The sequence below is a fragment of the Orcinus orca genome, chromosome 7 (genome assembly GCF_937001465.1).
Source record: "Orcinus orca chromosome 7, mOrcOrc1.1, whole genome shotgun sequence".
Lineage (NCBI taxonomy): Eukaryota > Metazoa > Chordata > Mammalia > Artiodactyla > Delphinidae > Orcinus > Orcinus orca.
In genome coordinates this window covers 93,810,697-93,834,327 of record NC_064565.1, presented here as the reverse complement: position 1 = coordinate 93,834,327, position 23,631 = coordinate 93,810,697, and the positions used below count along the sequence as shown (strand labels likewise).

The 23,631-nt window shown below is 39.5% G+C and overlaps 1 protein-coding gene across 8 annotated transcripts in view; it reads right to left on the bottom strand.

Moving 5' to 3' along the window:
- The window catches only part of UNC80 (unc-80 homolog, NALCN channel complex subunit), a 242,990-nt gene that overhangs the window by 89,236 nt on the left and 130,123 nt on the right, over nucleotides 1–23,631 (bottom strand). For all 8 annotated transcript variants that reach the window (XM_049712089.1, XM_049712087.1, XM_049712088.1 and 5 more), the window contains exons 27-30: nucleotides 20,295–20,395; nucleotides 9,353–9,553; nucleotides 1,919–2,026; nucleotides 598–736 (exon numbers count right to left, since the gene is read on the bottom strand). In XM_049712089.1, coding sequence (XP_049568046.1) covers nucleotides 598–736; nucleotides 1,919–2,026; nucleotides 9,353–9,553; nucleotides 20,295–20,395 — 549 coding nt within the window. The remainder of the gene's footprint in view (nucleotides 1–597; nucleotides 737–1,918; nucleotides 2,027–9,352; nucleotides 9,554–20,294; nucleotides 20,396–23,631) is intronic.

The following is a 23,631-nucleotide window of genomic DNA, read 5'->3' as shown; positions in this document are numbered from 1 at the left end:
GAGTCATGGGAAAGAGGGTGATACTTTTAAACTTCATACACTCATATTATTTGAATTTTAACCATGTGCATTTTCAATTAAAATAACTATAAAATAAAGGAATATGCACAAAAAATGGAAAACGATGAAGAATCCAGATTCTACCTCTACCATTTGTTAGCTATGTGGCTTTGGACACGTCACTTAAATTTCACAAATTTATTTTGATATTGTGATTTGAACACAGACTATTACTCACATAAGATTTAATAAAATTAATGATGGTTGTTCGTGGTCAATCTGGGAAATCACAACGCACAAAAAGAATTTTATCTTTTGTGAAATATAGTGAAAATGTAGGTTCTGGGGGAAATCATTCTCTATAATTTGGGAACATCTTGGGAGAGACATGCTGCCCTTGTGCAAACTATACAGTGACATGAAAAGGGTGCACACAGAACCTAGGCCTGTTTCTGTTTAGTGCACAGCTCTGTCTAGAGGTCCAGCCATTGCTAGCAATCTGACCTAAGGGTGAAAATGGAATGAATGTGCCTCTCTCTTGTTTAGACGCTGGGATGAGTGGCGGCAGGACCAGAGTCCCAGGTGGTCTTTCTTTACCTGCTGCCCCGGCCATGTGCTCATCCATGCTGAGCAGGAGCTCCCAGGCAGCTGGCTGGATGTCTCCATACATCTCCTCCGTCAGAATCGGTGCTGCCTTGATTAGCAGAGATAAGGGAGCAGGCGACAGGCTCATCACCTGGAAAAAGATGGAAATGATGTCGTAAAATCTTTGAAGACACTGATTGTTGTACTCCTCTAGAGTGTTAAGTGTCACTTCCCCTCTCTCTGCTTTCCTTAAATGACCTTAAAATACGTTCTAAAGTGGGAGCGTATTTATTGGCATGATGTATAATAAGCTTTACACCCTATTAGTTGATGTATAATTACCCCCAAATCATATTAATTTTATAATACTTTCACCACAAAAATTAATTTGCAACCACCTAGGCAATAAACTGTAGAATAAGTATAGCTCTGTGAGAAAGAAGGACTCCAGCCAATATATCTTTGTGTTTAAAGTCCTGGTGGACTTTCATAGCATCTTATCTTCCTTCCTGTTAGAAGCTGATTTCCACTGGAAACTGTGATCAGCCTCTAATTTATAAAGGAGTCCCATTCAGAAAGGTAGTTTTCTAAGCCAGTGAACTTGGATGGCATTTTCCCTTCACAACATTATACATTGTGGTTATTGCTCCAGGTTAGCCAAAAAAATCCCATTTAATCCATTATTTCAAATAATTTTGGTGATAAATGTAGGTTTGGGGCAAGTCTAGGTCTTTAACCATCATTTAAAACACTTTCTAGAAAAACATGAAACTTTTTTTTTCTCTTCCCCTGGGAAATGTATTATGATTTAGAGTTTAGGTTGTAATAACAATATAACTGTGCCAAGCACTGGATAAGTAGCTAAATATACTATCTTTTTTAATCCATGCAATAATTCTTTAAGATGGGTCTAGTGTTAAAATCCCCATTTTAGAGATTAGGCAACTAAAACTGAGAAAAATTAAGTTAACTTGCCCAAGGTCCCAGAGCCAGAGCAGCAGGTATAGGATTTGAAACCCGACTGTCTCATTCCAAGACCTATGAGCGTCGCTACCACACATTGGTGGGAAGCTGGCTCCATTAGAGTGGAGAGAGTGGGAAGAGGCATGGTTCTAGCCAAGCCCCCCAAGCCTTGTCTCTATGGAAGTTGGCTGTCTAGCAAGAAGGGATTTTTCCTTGCATACTTGGTAGCATTCTTGCTCACCAAATTAGAGGGCCTTTATGCCAACACTGTGCCAGTTGGCATTGTATGTCCCAAACATTAGTAAACAAGGTATCTGGAGTTCCCTCCTTATTACTGCTCCGTGAACATTTCTGATCCATGCATCAATACCTGTAGTCTGATGTATTTCAGCATTCCAGAGTCCTTTTTCCCCTCTAGGTTGGCATCTGAAACTCTCTTTTTCAGCGAAGGTGTCCTCAGGCATGATTTATCTGAGCACTGGAAAGAACATAAGATAGGTGACGAAGAGTGTTGTGTTCTCTCAAAACCCAACAGTGCTGTTTTCCTCCAAATTCTCCAAACAACCAACTGGTTCTAATGCAACAGATGATTTCAGTAAGGACTTTTTATGGGCCTGCACTTTCTGAAAGTGATAAAAGCAGTTAATTTTGTAATGAAAAGGTAGCTTAGGGGTATTTAGCAACAAACTCCTCTTTTACCACTGAGGAGACCAGGACCCAGAGAGGTGGAGTAGCTTGACCAAATTGCAAAACTGGTTATTAGTAGAATAAGGAAAGGACAGGATCTCCTGATTTCCATTTCAGGGCTAATTATATTCCACCAAGCTGTTAAAAATACAAATCTTTTTAAATATTGCCAGTTAAAAGCCACTCTCTCTAATAATCCCTTTAAAGGGTTGGATGTTACAAGTTGATTATTTGGAAGAGAAAATGTTTCACAGAGGAGTGTTAGGAAGTGAAAGATAAAAGACTCATCAATGAAGTACGAGTTCATAGCATCCATCATCCAGGTAAAGTGTTTTTTTGTTTGTTTGTTTAAAAACCCATACTTGTCTATTGGAGGCAGCAGCTCTTCTTTTAAATTGTCCCCTCAACCGGGGTCCAGAATAAGCCTGACATCTGCATACACACGGAGGAGACATTTTCTTCCCCTGACTCTCTAAGTGCCAAGGAATGGAGTGGACAGAGCAGCTGGGAGAATGATTGCTCCAGTGGTGGCAGGCCCTTGTTTATTTATCCTGAGTCCTGATGACTCCATTTTTTGCACTCCAGGCTGTGCAAACAGGGAATCCATCCCTTTGCACAGTATAAATGCTCATTTGTTTTTCCAGTGACATGTCAATGAAACACTCTCTCCCTCAGTGCCAAGGGAAAACAACTGAACTCCTTAAGAATTTCTGAACAGAGCCTCACAGTGTTATAGATGGAGATATTTTGAAAGAAAAAGCAAATTTAAAAAGTACATGCATGTTCCAAGAAAGTCTTTCAAAACTCTGACAAAAAGACCCAAGACAATGCGTCTGTTATGTGACCAGTATGGAATGAACTCTTAAACGAATCTACTTGGAAACAAATGAATCAGAGCTCTTGCTGTGTTTTCTAAAGATTTAAAAAAAAAAAAGTGGAGTCACATACTTGGGAACACATATCATTTGGGGAGAGAAATCCTGCTTGGGAATAAATATCATCTGGGGAGAGAAATCCTGCAATGCTTTATTTCCCCCCTGTGAATGTAAAAGCAAAATATAGCATAAATATCATGCTTATTTTATATAATTTGAAAACTTCTAAAATCATACATGGCAATCATTTTCCATATAAATATAGGGGTGCATCTGACTTTGTAAAAAATCAAGGTATTTAAAAAGTGGCATCTTTCTGCTTTTATTCTATTTATAAAAAAATGTAAATTGCAGAAACCTGGAAAATACAAAAAAACTATGAAGAAGAAAATAAAAATCCTTATAATCCTCAACTCAGTGATGGCCATTATTTGGCTCCTTTCAGCCCTTTGTCCCCCTAGGCATCTTAGCAAAGCTGTGACGATGCTATATATGTGGTACACAGTTTTAAACATTTCATTTCACTGTGATTTTATGATGAATATTCCCCAGGTTGTTAGAGTTATTTTAAAATTGATTTTTAAATTTTGAAAATATTTTATTGCTTTCTCCTTTGGCTGGACACTTTATCTTTTCAGGGTTACCTTTGAACAATACTTTTGATTAATTTATAGGAATTTTAAGCAAGCAGATACAGAAAAATACTCAGAGGAAAAAGGACAAACATTTATGTCTGTTTCTCACACTCTGAAATGTAGGCTTCTGTTTAATCCTATCTGCTGGGGACAGAAGGTATAAGTCAAGCTTCTCAAATATCAAATATTTAATATCCTGGCATGCTTCCTTAAGAAGCCTGGTGTGTTCTGCTGGCTTCAAGATATTAGGATGTTTGTTTTAGTGGAAAGGGAAGGGAATTGGAAAGGCTTTTACACTAGGGTGATGGGCTAGGAACTCTTCTTGAGTGACTTGTTCAGGCCTGAAAACAGGTATTAAAGATGGGTACACATGTGATGGGCACTTGGGTACCCTATGTGAGGTCCCTAAAGTCCTCTACTGGTGTGACCCTGACTCAGACTAACAACATTATCGTCAGTTGCTTTTTGCTTTGGTAACGTGGTGTAAAACTTGGCTAGAAGAGAGTAAGAAAATGGATGGAGTAGGAGGCTGGTTCTGAAGGCATTTATAACCATATTATATAATTATAACCATTAGTGGTTCCTGAAGAGTTAGAAATTTCACTGGACTGTGAGATGTAGGTGGTGGTTGGAAACACACATCAACCACGGACTGCAAAGAAAACCAAAACTAGTAACCCAAGACTGAAGGACAGAATTTATCACTAATAGAGGATGTCATTCATTTTGAGTCTATCTACCAGAGGAAGCTATGGTCAGTGGGAGGACATTATACAGTCCCAAGAGCTGGCAGGGATACTGGGACATGCTTGCTATGGGATGGTGTAGAACTTCAGATAAAATCTGTAGTGCAAAACCTATCCTTTAACTGTCCAGGGAATTATCACTTGTGGTGTTTGGATCAGAAAGAGGAGGGGTTGGTCCCATCAAACTCCTGTCCTAGGGAATTAGGGGACCGAGTCTGATTCATTTAGTGATGGTTACTGGGACTGAGAAATGATGATGCAACCTTGAGACTTCAGTCTAAGTACAAGATGAATAAAGCAGGGGTTGCTGGTCAGGGGACAGAGATGAGTCAGCAGACAGAGATGATGCAGAAAGAAGCAGAGATGAGACACTGTCCACCTCAGATGGACAGCTGCTTTGGATCTCATTCCTTTGAGGCTTGACTGTGTTCCCCACCTGTCCTTGGTTTCATGAGATTCTGCTATATCCTTTGAAGAAACTCTAATTATTTGAACAAATTTCAATGGGTTTCTATTACTCACAACAAAATATTATTGACAACGGAGGCATAATACGTAATTAGTTTAAGTAAAATTTTTACTTATTCATTTAATAATTCAAGTATGTTTATTAAGAAATAACCATTTGCCAGGAACAGGGCTAACTTCTGAGGATATGCTGAGGAGCAAAACCCCCATGATACACCCTTCTGGAGAGTGTATCTTACCAGGAGAGACAGCTAGCAAACAAATGAAAATTCAAGATAAGTAAAAAAGGAGAATACATGTCATAAATGATGATAACACTGTGGAAATAATGAGGTATTTAACATTTGGGAAAATTGGAGTCAGCCTACTGGGTTCTTTGGGAAAGGGATTGCCTCATGTTTCTGGAAAGAAACATGCCAATAGAAGTATAGTATTTCCCCAGAGGTAACCCAGACCCTTTGTGTCTCATACATCTTTGACATAGGAGTTATGTATATCATAGTGAAGAGTAATTCTGACCCATGAAATCAAGACCTAGGGCTTGGTCTTGGCCTCACAGCTGTGTTTTCCATAGCTTTAGAAAAATATTAGTCCTGCAGGAGATCAGGTGGCCTCTTGCCATTTACACTGGCTTCACAAAATTTATGGACACTATGCCCTTTCTTTTTTTGGGTACATATAACCTCTTAGTTACCTCCCCTTTTTGGCTGAAAGGAAAAAATGTTTTATCCACCCATTTCCATCAGCAAGCACTAATTGCACATTACTATGTTTAGAACATAGCATTAGACAAGGTAGAGATATACAGGAAAATTCAAAGACTTCTTTGGTGAATTCACCTTTTGGTGAAGGTGATATATATAATGATAGCTTATCTAAACCTCTCAAATTTGGAAGTGCACTAAAACAGTCTAACAGAATGTACAGGGAGTCTCTGAGCACTGAAATGTAGATTAGCAGATTGATCAGAGTTAGAAGGGTTACAAAATGTACTAGCTGCCACAAATATATTCTACCATAAAAACCAATTAAAAAGGAAACACGAATGAAATACCAATTGCTCATAAGTCTCGATTTGAATCAGAATCACTGCTTTTATTCTTGATTTATTGCCTACTCTGTTTTCATTTGGGCTCTGAAAATGTGGGCATTGTTCATTTATGTGACAGATTCAGAACAGGCAAATGGAAACATCATGAGAGAATAAAAAAGAAGCTTGAACAGGAGGCTGGCATTTTGGAAATAAAATGTTTATCACAGAAGACTCAATACATCTTTTCAGCTCTCCACCTGCATGACTAATTTAAGTGTGTTAGGGTTAGGGAACACTTATACTCTTGCTTTACTTTCCCTTTCAAAAAGGTAAGCAACATGTAAGGTTGGTAACCTTTTCTGCTGCTTCAGGCCAGTGTCCTGGATGGGCCAGAGGTGAAAGGCACTCATGAAACATCATAGAACTCTATAGCCCACTCACTCACTCAATATTGTAGTCTCTCTGCCATAGTGAGGTACTCTGTTAGGTATCACACAGGATGCAAAATGTGTAAGACTGCCTCAGTTCTCAAGAAGCTTTATAATTAAGTGAGAAGAGAAATAGGGATGTAAGTAGCCCCACTTTGCAGGCAGAGCAATCTTAAAAACCTCTCGGTGCTTGTCACTATTCACAGGATAAAGACTAAAATCCTTCCCAAGGCCTCAGAGGCTCAACCTGGTCTGCGCTCTACCTGCTGTGCAGCCTCATCAGGCACCACGGTCCTCCATGCTCCAGCCATCATCCTTGGTTCAAAGTCTTATTCATAAGATCTCTCAGCACAGAGTGCTTCTCCTTCATTGTGCTTATCGTTGTTGCAATTTTACATCAACTTGGGATGTTTGTTTGATTAATTTCTGTCTCTAGACTAGACTGTGTGCATCTTACAAGGGTAGGGCCATATCTCTTTGGCCATTACTATACCCAACACAGTATGGACTCAGCATGGTCCAGAATCTCTTTAAAATTTACTGAATAGACCCATGGATGGATGGATCAATGAATGAATGAATAATTGAATGAAGGATGTGAAAAGCACAAGTAAACCATCATTGTAGTTTAGAGGAAGAAGGAATAGACAATGTCATTAATCATCCACCTGCAGTATGCCCAGTGGTAAATGCTAGGGGGATCAGAAAAGAAGGAGGTGGCACTTGAGCTGGATCTTGAAGGATGTTTGGGTTCAGCCACATGTAGATTACAGGTGAAGATACAGCTGGAGCAAAGGTATGGAAGTAAGAAATCTCAGCGTGTGTATGGTGAACAATGAACATTAGGTTGGCGTATTTTTACAATTTTCAACATATATGTTTTTCTTCTAAAGCTAAGGGAGTTTTTATATGAAGGAGAACTTACCTAAATAAAAATAGGTTTTCTTTGTATGAAGTGTCATTTATGTTTGAGATACATGTGTGTACATACATGTATCTCAAACATAAATGCATGTCTATGTACATGAATACACACACAAACATATATACACATATATCTCAAACATAAATGTATCTCAAACATAAATGTATACATGTATCTCAAACATAAATGCATGTCTATGTACATGCATACACATACAAACATATATACACATACATATTTTTCTGTTTATGTCATCATTTAGCAGTTCATGTAGTTTCCCCACCTGATTTCCCCTCAGAATTTGTATAGTTTGAATACCGGTAGATGCAATAGAGTCTAGTTGAAAAAGCCCTGACTTTGAAATTCCATGTTTATAAATTAAAGTCTAGCTGTTCTAGATGTGAACTGTGGACAATCCCATCTTTCTGAACCTCAACATTTTCATCTGTAAAATGTGATGAAGAGTATCTCCTGCACAAGATTTTCAAGAATCAAAAAGTACTTTGTCAGTGATGTATACCTACCTTATATGCTCATACATATGCTTTGAAGAAAATACTAAAAGGTCATTTTCCAGAAGGCAAATTAGCACACTTATGATACGCAGGAGATACATATCTTTTTTCTTTAGGATCTCTTTAGGAGCTCTTGTATTAGCCAAAATTTCTTCCATATACCCATATTGCTTTCAAATTTTTAAAAATCATAATTAAATAAATCCCTTTTGTGAGTGCTAAAGCATTATAGATTGATATACAACTCAACTGTGCATTTTTTGTTATTGTTTATATTCTCTAGCTTGATTTGTATTTTATTGCCATCCTCCCACCCCACCAAACCTGGTTCACAAACTCTTTAGTATCAACAGAAATAACCTCTACTCCTGCTTAATTATTTTTTATTTCTCCAAGAATATCTGGCCTCATATTGTGCCAACAGCAGGTGCACAATGAATGCTCATCGAAATGAATAGGGATTATATAAAGATCTCTTGGCAGATCCACTTGTGAGAAGCAGCTGCAGGGGCGGCCAGCAGCATGCAGTAGAGCATCTTGGCCATCACGCCTGTTCAGGGGCAGATGGGTAACTCAGGGCTTCCCTGGCAGAAGCACGGCAGCCCTGGTTACTGTCTTCATCTTCTGCCAGTTCAGCTGTTCAGTTTTCAGGAAAGTGCAGCTGAATGCTTAGAAAATGTAATAGTTTCTTGAAGAAGTTTCCTTTAGTCTGATTTGACTCTATTATTTATCAGTGAACAGTTGGGCCATTTATTGCTTATTTCTTAAGCTATAACTGTATCAGTCTCCTATTACTGCTGTAACAAATCACTAAAGCCTTCCTGGCAAAAACATAACACAAATTTATTATCTTAACAGTTCTCTAGATCAGAAGTCTAAAATGAATTGGCAGGGCTGTGCTCCTTCTGGAGGCTCTAGGGAATCATCCATTTCCTTGCCCTTTCCAGCTTCCAGAGGCTGCCTGGACTCACTACCCTGCATCATTCTGACCTCTGCTTCTGTCATCACATCTCCATCTCTACCTCTGACTACGTTCAGCCCACTTGGCTAATCCAGGATAATCTCCCCATTATAAGATACTTAATTTACTCACATAGGCAAAATCCCTTTTGCCAGGTGAGGTAGTATATTCACAGGTTCCAGGGATTAGAAATCGGACACCTTTGGGGGGACATTATTCTTCCTACCACAGCAACCTACTTATTACCAGTGCCCCTTTGAGTTCATATTTATTTGTAGAAATAAGCCTGGGAAAAGAGTTGAGCCCATGTTTGCTCATGGACATGAAGACAAAGCACTTGTCTTTTATTTATTTATTTTTTTTTGGCACTTGTCTTTTTTGTACCCATCTTCTAATTTTGCTCGAAATCACACAGATCTGTAGCCTGGTTTATGCAACTGCAGTGGGCTGAAGTTTGCATTTCCAGAGAAAAGGTTGTTAGGACATCACTTTCCCTATCATTGGTATATTATCATGTGATCATTCGCTCACCTCTTTCTGCTTCTTGCCCCGGAGAGCCACGTTGCTGACGCTGCTGCTCTCTCGGAGGGAGTCCACGGAGTCTCCGTAGAGCAGCTTAATGGCCCTGACGAGCCGGGCACAGGAGCGGCTGTGGTGCAGGTAGCAGTGAGGGTGGCAGTAGTCAACGTGGGTGCAGATGAAGCTTTGCTGATTGCACAGCAAGATCATGACCTGGAACACAGACATCACTGAAGCTCAACCAGGCAACCAGGGTACAGACCAACTGTGAACGACGATGTGGGGTGGAAGATGAAAAGTGAGAATGTCAACTTTCTTTAATGGGTCTTAAAATCACAATAATTCCACAGAGAATAATAATTCCCACAAGAGAACAAAGAGTTACAAGCCTTTATGTACGTGGCTTCTTTTGCTCCCTGGATTCACACTTGATAGAAAGTTCTTTTTGAAATAATACAAGGTTAAGTGCTCTTCAAAAGTTGAAACAATTATCGGGGAGCATCTGATTCCCAAATATTTTCAAATGAAGATTCTGAAATTAAAATGTATTATTTTTTCAGCTCTTATGTTGTAGAAGGAGCCAGGAGAAGAGCAGAAACTAATGAGAAGCTCTATCCCAAAGGATTTGGCTGGCCTTTGACAGCTGTGGGATGTCTTTAACTCCAGCCCACGTACATGGAACATGAAAACATTTCTGCATCTTCCACCCTGGCCTCTAACCTTCAACTGGGCCTTGAAACCCAGTGTAGCACTTCATTTCCCTCTCTACAAACTAATTTGTTTTCAGCTTTTGGGCTATTCTAGCTCTTCACTGTGGCTTGATCTGGCTCAAATCTTCATATCTTCTAGACTTCTCAAGTAGTATTACAGAAAAGAACTCAGTTGATTTAAATGATATGGTTATTTTAAGAAAAGAAATGAAGGGCCTTGAGATGATAACTTCTTAAGTTGCCTTCCTAAAAAGGCAGTAGCATTCCTAGAGCTGCAAGTTTAGTCAAATCTGCACAGAGTAATCTTCTGAATGATTCTATCCTTCATGAAACTAGTTCCCACCCCAACACCTAAACTGTGCGAGACCATGCGCCACACTGAATGGAGAACATAAAGTAAGTCTACACAGATAAGACCAATCGAACCTCTAGAAAGGGCTGCCATGCATTTCCTTAGGAATGAGAGGTCCTGCTTAATCTGAGACAAATGTAAATAACAGTAACAATGCACCCCTCTCAAACTCAGCTAACAATACCTCATACTCTTCAAAGTTTTTTTAAAAAAAAATAGGTGTTGTCTGAACAGAATATCCAGATCTCTCTCAAGATTCATTGAAGATCCCTGATATTCCTGTTTATACTAATATGAGTCAGGGCACAAAGAAGAACTGTAAACCTTCCCCTGTTATTCTTGAATCTGGCCAAAAAATGGTTCTTTGACTAATAAAACTGATAAACTTCTAGCAAGACTGATCAAAAAAAGAGAAAGAAAAGATAAAACCTACCAATATCAGAAATGATAAAGGCACATTACTGTAGATCTCACGAAATTTAAGATGATCTTAAGAAAATATTATAGAGCGTCTCCCCACAACTAGGGCATCTGCCGCCCGCTGGTGGGGGACCCTGACATCCAAGGAGACAGGAGGAACCCCCAAGTGAACTGGTAGGATGCGGGGGGACGGGGGGGGAGGAGAAGTGGAGGCCAGACAGGATAGGCGTCCCTGAGGCCAGGGAGATCAGGAGAGGCAGAAGGGAGGGTCCCTCCAGGAGGAGGGGAGAGGAGAGGAAGGTGACTGCTCCACCCACTTGGGCCTGGGGAACCTGCTGAGCTCCCAGGCCAGTCCTCTGCCCTTCAAGGCCCCCTCCAGGCCACGTGGGTGCTTGGGGGCATAGGAGGGAGGCTGGGGAGATCAGGAGGGGCAGGTGGGAGGGGCCCTCCAGGAGGAGAGGGAGAGGAGTGGAGGGTGTTCACCCTAGGCACTCGAGCCCAGAAAGCCTGCTGGGCTCCCAGGTGAGGTCCCCTACCCTCTGAGACCGGGGTAGGGGCATGCCCAGCCCCTTCTCTTCCTTGAGCCTAAGCACCACCCCCCACAGCTCCCAGGGCCTTTTCCAGCCCTGTGGGTCCTAAGCATAGCCCCTGCCCCCGACCCAAACCTCACCCTTACTTAGGCACCGCCCTCCACAGCCAAGGCCTTTTCCCCTTTTTTTCTTTTTTCTTTTCTTTTTCGTTTTTCTCTTTTCCCTCCTCCTCTTTCTTACTCTTGTGGTACTGTTGTACCTTCTGGTTGTTGATTCATCTATATTTTTATTTTTATATTCTTTCTAACATATCTGTTAGTTTCCTAGTATAATTTTATTTTTTACTTTGTAATTGTTTTTTGTTTGTTTGTTTGTTTGTTTTGCCATCCCACATGGCTTGTGGGATCTTGGTTCAGAAGCTGGGGGTTGGGCCAAAGCTCCTGCTGTGGGAGCTCTGAGTCTGAACCACTGGACTAACAGAGAACCTCATACCCCAGGGAATATTCATCAGAGTGAGGTCTCACGGAGGCCCTCATCTCAGCACCAAGACCCAGCTCTACCCAACAGCCTACAAACTCCAGTGCTGGAAGCCTCAGGCCAAACAACCAGTAAGACAGGAACACAATCCCACTCACTAAAAAAAAAAAAGAAACGGCAAAAAAATATGTCACAGATGAAGGAGCAATGTAAAAACCTGCAAGACCAAGTAAATGAAGAGGAAATAGGTAACCTACCTGAAAAAGAATTCAGAGTAATGATTGTAAAGATGATCCAGAATCTCGGAAAGAGAAGGGAAGCACACATAGAGAAAATACAAGTGTTTAACAAAGATCTAGAAGAACTAAAGAACAAACAAACAGAGATGGACAGCACAATAACTGAAATGAAAAATACACTAGAAGGAATCAATAACAGAATAAGTGAGGCAGAAGAACGAATAAGTGAGCTGGAAGACAAAGGGTGGAAATAACCACCAAGGAGCACAATAAAGAAAAAAGAATGAAAAGAATTGAAGACAACCTCAGAGACCTCTGGGATAACACTAAACACGCCAACATTCAAATTACAGGGGTCCCTGAAGAAGAGAAAAAGAAAGCGTCTGAGAAAATATGTGAAGAGATTAGAGTTGAAAACTTCCCTATCATGGGAAAGGAAATAGTCACCCAAGTCCAGGAAGCACATGGAGTCCTGTACAGGATAAACCCTAGGAAAAACACATGAAGACACATAGTAATCAAACTAACAAAAACTAAATTGAAACGAAAAATATTAAAAGCAGCAAAGGAAAAACAAATATAACATATAAAGGAAACCCCATAAGGCTATCAACCGATTTTTCAGCAGAAACTCTGCAGGCCAGAAGGGAGTGGCAGGATATACTTAAAGTGATGAAAGAAAAATACCTACAACCAAGATTACTCTACCAAGCAAGGATCTCATTCAGATTTTATGAAGAAATCAAAAGCTTTTCAGACAAGCAAAACCTAAGAGAATTCAGCACCACCAAACCAGCTTTACAACAAATGCTAAAGAAACTTCTCTAAGTGGGAAACACAAGAGATGAAAAAGACCCGCAAAAACAAACCCAAAACAATTAAGAAAAGGGTAATAGGAACATACATGTTGATAATAACCTTGAATGTAAATGGATTAAAGGCCCCAACCAAAAGACACAGACTGGCTGAATGGATAAAAAACAAGATCTAGATATATGCTGTCTACAAGAGATTCACTTCAGACCTAGGGACATATACAAACTGAAAGTGAAGGGATGGAAAAAGATATTCCATGCAAATGGAAATGAAAAGAAAGCTGGAGGAGCAATACTTGTATCAGATAAAGTAGACTTTAAAATAAAGACTACTACAAGAGACAAAGAAGGACACTGTAACGATCAAAGGATCAATCCAAGAAGAAGATATAACAATTATAAATGTTTACGCACCCAGCATACGAGCACCTCAATACATAAGGCAAATGCTAACAACCATGAAAGGAGAAACTGACAGTAACACAAAAATAGTGGGGATTTTAACACGCCACTTACATGAATGGACAGATCATCCAAACAGAAAATAAATAAGGAAATACAATCTTTAAATGACACAATAGATCAGATAGATTTAATTGATATTTACAGAACATTCCACCCAAAAGAGGCAGAATACAATTTCTGCTCAAGTGCACATGGAATATTCTCCCAGATAGATCACATCTTGGGTCACAAATCAAGCCTTGGAAAATTTAAGAAAACTGAAATCATGTCAAGCATCTTTTTGGACCACAACGCTATGATACTGGAAATCAATTACAGGAAAAAAAACTGTACAAAACACAAATACAGGAGGCTAAACAGTGGACTACTAAATAACCAAGAGATCAGTGAAGAAATCAAAGAAGAAATTAAAAAACACATAGAAACAAATGACAATGAAAACACGATGATCCAAAATCTATGGGACGAAGCAAAGGCTGTTCTAATAGGGAAGTTTATAGCAATTCAATCTCACCTCAAGAAACAAGAAAAATCTCAAATAAAAAATCTAATCCTACACTTAAAAAAACTAGAGAAAGAAGAACAAAAAAACCCAGTCAGTAGAAGGAAAGAAAGCATAAATACCAGAGCAGAAATAAGTGAAACAGAAACAAAGAAAACAATAGCAAAGGTCAATAAAACTAAAAGCTGGTTCTTCGAGAAGATAAACAAAATTGATAAACTCTTAGCCAGACTCATCGAGAAAAAAAGGGAGAGGATGCAAATCAATAAAATTAGAAATGAAAAAGGAGAAATCACAACTGACACCACAGAAATACAAAGGATTATAAGAGACTACTACAAATAACTATGTGAAAATAAAATGGAAAACCACAAAGAAATGGACAAATTCTTGGAAAGGTACAATTTTCCCAGACTGAACCAGGAAGAATTAGAAATATAAACACACCTATCACAGTAATGAAATTGAAACTGCAATTAAAAATCTTCCAACAAACAAAAGTCCAGGACCAGACGGCTTCACAGGCGAATTCTATCAAACATTAACAGAAGAACTAACACCTATCCTTCTCAAACTCTTCCAAAAAATTGCAGAGGGAGAAACACTCCCAAATTCATTCTACGAAGGCACCATCACGCTGATACAAAAACCAGAAAAAGATATCACAGAAAAAGGAAATTATAGTCCAATATCACTGATGAACATAGATGCAAAAATCCTGAACAAAATACTAGCTAACAGAATCCAGCAACACATTAAAAGGATCATACACCATGATCTAATGGGATTTATCCCAGGGATACAAGGATTCTTCAAATATGCAAATCAATCAATGTGATACACCACATTAACTAATTAAGGAATTAAAACCATATGATCATCTCAACAGATGCAGAAAAAGCTTTTGACAAAATTCAACACTTATTTATGATAAAAACTCTCCAGAAAATGGGCATAGAGGGAACCTACCTCAACATAATAAAGGCCATATACGACAAACCCACAGCAAGCAGCATAATCAATTGTGAAAAACTGAAAGCATTTCCACTAAGATCAGGAACAAGACAAGGATGTCCACTCTCGCCACTCTTATTCAAAATAGTTTTGGAAGTCCTAGCCATGGCAATCAGAGAAGAAAAAGAAATAAAGGAATACAAATTGGAAAAGAAGAAGTAAAACTGTCACTGTTTGCACATGACATGATACTATACATAGAAAATACTAAAGATGTCACCAGAAAACTACTAGAACTAATCAATTAATTGGGTAAGGTTGCAGGATACAAAATTAATGCACAGAAATATCTGGCATTCTTATACACCACCAACAAAAGATCAGAAAGAGAAATTAAGGAAACAATCCCATTCACCATTGTAACAAAAAGAATAAAATACCTAGGAATAAACCTGCCTAAGGAGGCAAAAGACTTGTACTCAGAAAACTGTAAGACACTGATGAAAGAAATCAAAGATGACATAAACAGATGGAGAAACATACCATGTTCTTATACTGGAAGAACCAGTATTGTGAAAATGACTATACTACCCAAAGCAATCTACAGATTCAAGGCAATACCTATCAAACTACCAATGGCATTCTTCACAGAAATAGAACAAAAAATTTTACAATTCGTATGGAAACACAAAAGATCCCGAATAGCCAAAGCAACCTTGAGAAAGAAAAATGGAGTTGGAAGAATCAGGCTCCCTGACTTCAAACTATACCACAAAGCTACAGTAATCAAGACAGTATGGTACTGGCACAAAAACAGAAATATAGATCAATGGTACAGGATAGAATGCCCAGAGATAAACCCACACACATATGGTCATCTAATTTACAACAAGGGAGGCAAGAACATACTGTGGAGAAAGGACAGCCTCTTCAATAAGTGGTGCTGGGAAAACTGGACAGATACATGTAAAAGAATGAAACTAGAACACTAACACCAAACACAAAAATAAACTCAAAATGGATTAAAGACCTAAATGTAAGGCCAGACACTATCAAACTCTTAGAGGAAAAACACTCTTTGACATAAACCACAGCAAGATCTTTTTAGACCCACCTCCTAGAGTAATGGAAATAAAAACAAAAATTAAGAAATGGGACTTAATTAAACTTAAAAGATTTTGCACAGCAAAGGAAACCCTAAAACATGACAAAAGGACAACCCTCAGAATGGGAGAAAATATTTGCAAACGAAAGAACAAAGGATTAATCTCCAAAATATACAAACAGCTCATGGAGCTCAATATCAAAAAAGCAAACAATCCAATTAAAAAATGGGCAGAAGAGCTAAATAGACATTTCACCAAGGAAGATATACAGATGGGCTAGAAGTACATGAAAAGATGCTCAACATCACTGATCATTAGAGAAATGCAAATCAAAACTACAATGAGGTATCACCTCACAGTGGTCAGAATGGCTATTATGAAAAAATCTAGAAACAATAAACACTGGAAAGGGTGTGGTGAAAAGGGAACCCTCCTGCACTGTTGGTGGGAATGTAAATTGATACAACCACTATGGAAAACAGTATGGAGGTTCCTTAAAAAACTAAAAATAGAACTACCATATGACCCAGCAATCCCACTACTGGGCATATACCCTGAGAAAACCATAATTCAAAAAGAGACATCTATCCCAATGTTCATTGCAGCACTATTTACAGTAGCCAGGACATGGAAGCAACCTAAGTTGCGTGGTCTGGGAAGATCCCACATGCCGCAGAGCGGCTACGCCCGTGAGCCATGGCCGCTGAGCCTGCGCATCCGGAGCCTGTGCTCCGCAAGGGGAGAGGCCACAACGGTGAGAGGCCCACATACCGCCAAAAAAAAAAAAAAAAAAAGATTCAGGCACCTCAGTGTTCATAGCAGCACTATTTACAATAGCTAAGACATGGGAATAACCTAAATGTCCACTGACAGATGAACGGATAAAGATGTGGTATATATATACACATACATACATACATATATATATACACACAATGGAATATTGCTCAGCCATAAAAAGAATGAAATAATGCCACTTGCAGCAACATAGATGGGCCTCAAGATTTTCATACTAAGTGAAGTAAGCCAGACAGAGAAAGACAAATACCACATGATATCACTTATATGTGGAATCTAAAACATGACACAAATGAACTTATCTACGAAACAGAAACAGACTCACAGACATAGAGAACAGACTTGTCATTGCCAAAGAATAGGGGATGTGGGGGAGGGATGGACTGGGAGTTTGGGATTAACAGATGCAAACTATTATAAATAGAATAGATAAACAACAAGGTTCTACTGTATAGCACAGGGAACTATAGTCAATATCCTGTGATAAACCATGATGAAAAAGAATATGAAAAAGAAAATATATGTATATATGTATGACTGAATCACTGCTGTAGAGTAGAAATTAACACAACATTGTAAATCAGCTATACTTCAATAAATTAAAAAAAGAGAATACTATAAACATCTTTTTGTTAATAAATGTGAATATTTGGATTAAATTAACAAATTCCTAGGGAAAAAAATCAATTTGCCCAATCTGCTCCCTGGAGAAATCTTAATTATATTACATAAATTAAATCTGTAATTAATAACTTTACTACAAAGAAATTTTTAGATCTAGAAGGTTCTACCAGTGACCCCTTCTAAATATTTAAAGAATAAATAACTCTGGTCTTACACAAACACTTCCAGAGAGTTAACGGTACACAAAACTAAAAAGCATTATTGAATAAAATTGAAGAGATCCTAAATGAATGATGGAACACAAATTAATGGAGGATAGACCATTTTATACATTAGAAGACTTATTAAAGATTTTAATTCATCAGTTTTAATGATCTTTGTATTCAAAGTAAGGCTGCTGTGGAAGCTTTCTTATGGAAATTAACAAGGTGATTCTAATAGAAATGAATATAGCCAAGAATAGAACAGGCCACCCTGCAGAAGAACAAAGCTGGAGGATTTACACTTATGTGAAAAAAAGAAATCAGACACAATTGAGTACCCAGCATATGTCACCAATTATATGCATTTCAAAAACAGACAAAATAATTTTTGGTTTTAGAAGTTAGAATGGCAGTGACCAATAGGGGAGAGTAGTGGCTGGTCGAGGGCCCGGGTAGGCCTTCTAAGGTACTGCTAATGTTCTTCTTGAACTGGTGGTGGTTACACAGATGTGTCCATCTTGTGAAAATTTATTGAGCAGTACACAAAGATTTTGTATGCTTTTTAATATTTAGGTTGGACTTCACTAAAAAGTTTACTTTAAATATAGCTGCCTCAGAGATTCTCAAAATCAGCCAGTTCTGGAGATTAACCAGTTCCAAGGGCATAGCACTGTAAACACTGAGTGTGAGGTACCAGCCAGCCCTTTATCTGACCCTACCAGGAAGTCAGATTAAAATCAGAGGAGATGGAGACATTCCATATCTAAGATCAGTAATAGTGCTGGCCTCTTCAATAAGTGGTGCTGGGAAAACTGGACAGCTACATGTAAAAGAATGAAATTAGAACACTCCCTAACACTATACACACAAAAAAACTCAAAATGGATTAAAGACCTAAATGTAAGGCCAGACACTATAAAACTCTTAGAGGAAAAGATAGGCAGAATACTCTATGACATAAATCACAGCAAGATCCTTTTTGACCCACCTCCTAGAGAAATGGAAATAAAAAAAAAATAAACAAATGGGACCTAATGAAATGTAAAAGCTTTTGCACAGCAAAGAAACCCATTAACAAGACGAAAAGACAACCCTCAGAATGGGAGAAAATATTTGCTAATGAAGCAACTGACAAAGGATCAATCTCCAAAACTTACAGGCAGCTCATGCAGCTCAATATCAAAAAACCAAACAACCCAATCCAAAAATGGGCAGAAGACCTAAATAGACATTTCTCCAAAGAAAATATACAGATTGCCAACAAACATATGAAAGGATGCTCAACATCACTAATCATTAGAGAAATGCAAATCAAAACTACAATGAGGTATCACCTCACACCAGTCAGAATGGCCATCAAAAAATCTACAAACAATAAATGTTGCAGAGGGTGTGGAGAAAAGGGAACCCTCTTGCACTGTTGGTGGGAATGTAAATTGATACAACCAGTATAGAGAACAATATGGAGGTTCCTTAAAAAACTAAAAATAGAACTACCATAGGACCCAGCAATGCCACTACAGGGCATATATCCTGAGAAAACCATAATTCCAGAAGAGTCATGTACGACAGTGTTCATTGCAGCTCTATTTACAATGACCAGGACATGGAAGCAACCTAAGTGTCCATCAACAGATGAATGGATAAAGAAGATGTGGCACATATATACAATGGAATATTACTCAGCCATAAAAAGAAACGAAATTGAGTTATTTATAGTGAGGTGGATGGACCTGGAGTCTATCATACAGAGTGAAGTAAGTCAGAAAGAGAAAAACAAATACCATATGTTAACACATATATAGGGAATCTAAAAAAAAAAAAGTTCTGAAGAACCTAAGGGCAGGATAGGAATAAATACACAGACGTAGAGAATGGACTTGAGGTCACGGGGTGGGGGGAAGTGTAAACTGGTATGAAGTGAGAGAGTGGCATGGACATATATACACTACCAAATGTAAAATAGATAGCTAGTCAGAAGCAGCCGCATAGCACAGGGAGATCAGCTCGGTGCTTTGCGACCACCTAGAGGTGTGGGATAGGGAGGGTGGGAGGGAGACGCAAGAGGGAGGGGATATGGGATATATGCACATGTATAGCTGATTTGCTTTGTTATAAAGCAGAAACTAACACATCATTGTAAAGCAATCATACTCCAATAAAGATGTTAAAAAATAATAATAATAATAGTGCTGGCAGTACCCTGCCAACTGTGGATCTCACAGCATGCTTCCCGACCTTTCTTTTCCTTTCTTTACACCCAGGTCAAACCTTGAACTGTAATCTGTGCCTGTGCCCTCTGGAGAGCCCTTTGAGGTGTGACCTTCATCATCTTAGAATCTCCGTGTCCTAGTTTACAATTTGATCTAATACAGACTCAAGACTGACACCATGACCTTGCTCTCAGCATTTGTGGTGACCTGTATAAAACTATCGTGATGCCTTGCCTTGTGTCACTCAGTCTCTCTTGACCACCAACCTGGCCTGATCCCTCAGGGTTTTTTTCCCTGACTTATATTGACTCACAAGCCAACTATAACAAAGCACCCTTGGTCTTAGATAAGCTTCAAATGAATATAATCCAGCAGAAGACCAATCTTAGTGAGTATCCAGAGGTTCAGCTGAAATAAAAGCCTATAATGTTTCTAATAGGCCGAAATGATGGATGTTTTTAGTACAGTCTTTCATCCTACCTCCACAGATCTTCCCCAATGCCAAAAGAAATTGATCTCAGCGCTCTTTCTGAGATTCCTACTTACATGAAGCCATGACATGTTCCTGTGGTAATTTTCCTCCGTGCTGGCTGTACTCATTCCCTCTGGCTCAATGCTGGGCTCACTTGCACTCCAAGGACTCCCTTCTTCAAAAGAAAAATACCGAGACAGGTTATATTGTTCTGTCTCCCTGGAGAGCATGTTGCTATGGTATAGTGGTCCATGCTTTTGAATCCTAGGGCAGACTACCATGGCCAATGGGTTACAGGGCATAGCATCGGCTTTAGTGGAGTAATATTGATAGGAGCTGTTCCCTTCACCACCAGCTGAACTGGCAATTACAAAGACATTTATGATCTCTGTTACGGTGGCTTCCATTTTGAGATATGGGAGCAGAGAAAAAGAACAGAGTCAAGTCCTTGAATTGCTGAGATGAGCAAGTTATTGGTTGAGTGTGCCCAAATCCATTCCAGGCTGCCCAGACCTCGCAGGTGTAGTTAAGTAGGGACACCAACCAACCTGCAGTGGCCACAAAGGGTGCTGCTACCTCCACTGCTGCTGTGACTACGGCTAGTGCTACTACTCTTAACACCACCTGGCTTTGCTATCAGAGCTATTTCAAAGATGGGTGGTGCCTTGGAAAGACTAAGGGAATTTGGAAGTAACTGTGCCCAACTGTGGACAACCCTTTGTCCAAACTCGTCTCTGTAGGAAACTGTGAAGGAGACATGTCACAGGAATTCTCTACTTAGTATACTAGATAACAAAGCTTTGTCCTCAAATCTACAAGCTTTCCTGGGTATTTTCTATGACAAAACTATGCTCCTAGCTTGGATAGTTTGACTTAACTGGCTAGGCTACGTTGATCAGTTTAAATAATTAATTCAAATAATATTTTCCCCAAAACTAACCGATGATACTCTTACAGCTCAGGCCTGTAACAAAAGATGTCCTAAGGTTTTTTCTATTGTCTCCTTAAAAAAATAAGCTGAATCTTAACTAACGTATAAATTAGCTATTTTCAAAGGCAAGGGTGGGTAGGTGTAGAAACATTTTCTATTTTAAACTCTCCTTGATTAAATATACTCAGCTTCTGTTTCAGCAGGCTAGATTGATAATTTATCCACATTTCCTGACTGACTTCTGAAACAACTTACTTAGAAAGAAGAGTTTTACACTTTGGTTTTCATACAGCGACTGAAAGGCAAAGAATATGCACTTCAATTTTTAACCTAACATTTAAATTCTAGGCAGCTGGTGAGTCCTATCGGCAAGCCTGCTTAATCTTTTTCTTGTCTACTAAGAGGATGATGAGAGCCCATAGGACTAACACATTTTGGGATTCAGAGTCTCTTTGGGTCCTATAGTGACAATCTACAGCTCTGATTGTATATAAAGCTTATTGTTAGGAGTTTAACATACTTTACTATCATCCCTAATTTATCTTTAGAGCATCCTTTCACAGTAGGCAAGGAGTACACAGAATTATTCTCACTGGGTAGCTGGGGAAAACAAATCCCTGAGAAGTTAAGTGACTTGCTGAAGGTCACTAATTGTTAGATGTAGACAATCTTTCCTTTTTGAAATTTTGGTTGTTTTTACTAGGAAATAGAGACTTTAGTTTACAGAAGACTTTAAGCCAGCTATTCCCAAGGGAATATCTACATTTTTGCTTTAAAGCTCTTGACCAGAAGAATAAAGGCACAAAGATATAGATTTCAAAACACTGTCCTTGTCATTAAAATGTTTTCTTTCCCTACCGTAGACTCCATATGCTCCCTGCTCAAGCTGTGGTCCTTGAACCAGCAGCATCAACTTTACCAGGAAGCTCGTTAAAAGCGTAGAATCTCAGGCTCCCATCCCAGAGATGCTGAATCAGGATCTGCGTTTTAACAAGCTCCCAGCTGACCCTGTGCACAATAAGGCTGGAGCAGCCCTGCTCTGGAGGGCAACATATCTTATGGACTAAACGAGTACTCTAACCTATGACTCTGCCCTCCATCTACTGATGTATCAGAAAATGGACTTGAGCTGTTTGGGGATTCGGTCTCTGTCTTCCTACCCCCCACGTCCCTGCACAGCCCACTCCTCTATGTTACCTAGGTCAGTGACAGTGTCCCTGCTCTGGGACAGCTGCAGCTTCTCAGCCTCAGACTCTGAGTCCTGCCGTGATAACTTGCTGCTCTTTAAGCTGCCGACCCGGCGAATGCTGGACAAGGAACCCCCCTTCTTCACCTGGAAACTGCGGGTTCCTTTAATCTGGAGCAGGCGGGAACCTCCTATCCTGATCTTCCTGCTGGGAACTGTATTAAAAGAATAAAATAGGGCTTTTTCCCCCTTAGTTCTCCCCAGCCAGCGTTAGAGCCAAGCTCTCCCCAACTTGTCCCTGAACAGCCTCCTCTCTGCTGGCCGGGATGAGCAGCATGGCTGGACAAGGAGCTTCTCCCAAGCCCCAAGTCAGGCGGCTTTGTTAGGTGGGCAGGAGGCTGGGTCCACCACGAAGGGCTGGTGCAGCTTCTTTCTTGGACACACAGCTCATCAGTGCTGGGAACAACCTGCTCTCTCTTTGGCCCAGAATTCACAAGCATGAGCGCGCCCTCGCCACGGAGTCCGCCGGGACCGTTAGTATGTTCACACAGCATCATTGCTTGATTCAGCAGAACCACCAACCATTTGTTTTTGTTTTTCTTTTGAAATGGGACTGACAGACTTATGTGAGTTAGGGAAACCCCTTCATGGAAAATCCCTTCATTTGGGAATACCTCATTAAGAAATAAAAACAAGAGGCGCTTCTCTCTCCAACAGTCAGCAGTGGGTTCCACTCAGCTCCTCAGCAAAGTCACTAAAAGATGTTTGCAGTGGGGTGCTTTGGGTGAACGTGAGTGTGAAATGGTTCCATTTTCAATGCACCTAATGATTTCATAGCATCCTCCTCTCAGTCAAAAGGTTGGGTGAGATATGAGTCCAAAAGTTGCAACACCCTGAATCAACCTTACAGTCTACGTGAACCAAGAAGAACATGCATTACTCCTCTTTAGTGTTCTGGAAGAAACAGTCATCAGTGAGGAAAATAAAAGGGTAAAAGAAACACGTTCAACTTGAAACCTACATTTTAACCGAAGGCATCCGTATTTCCCATAGTCATATCCACACCTTTTTCTTTTGAGGACTTGGTGTTGTCACACATTGATATGGTAAGGGTGATTTTGAAAGTGTTTAGGGCTTCAAGTGATTATCAGGAAGGGGCTGTTTTTGTAAGGTTTCCTTCTTAAGACATGAACAAGATTTCTTACTAATTATTTAAGGCACAGCTATTAATATTTTAGTGCCAATCAGGAAGATTGCATTTTAGTCTCAAGTTTCTCACTCACAGGAGAGTTAG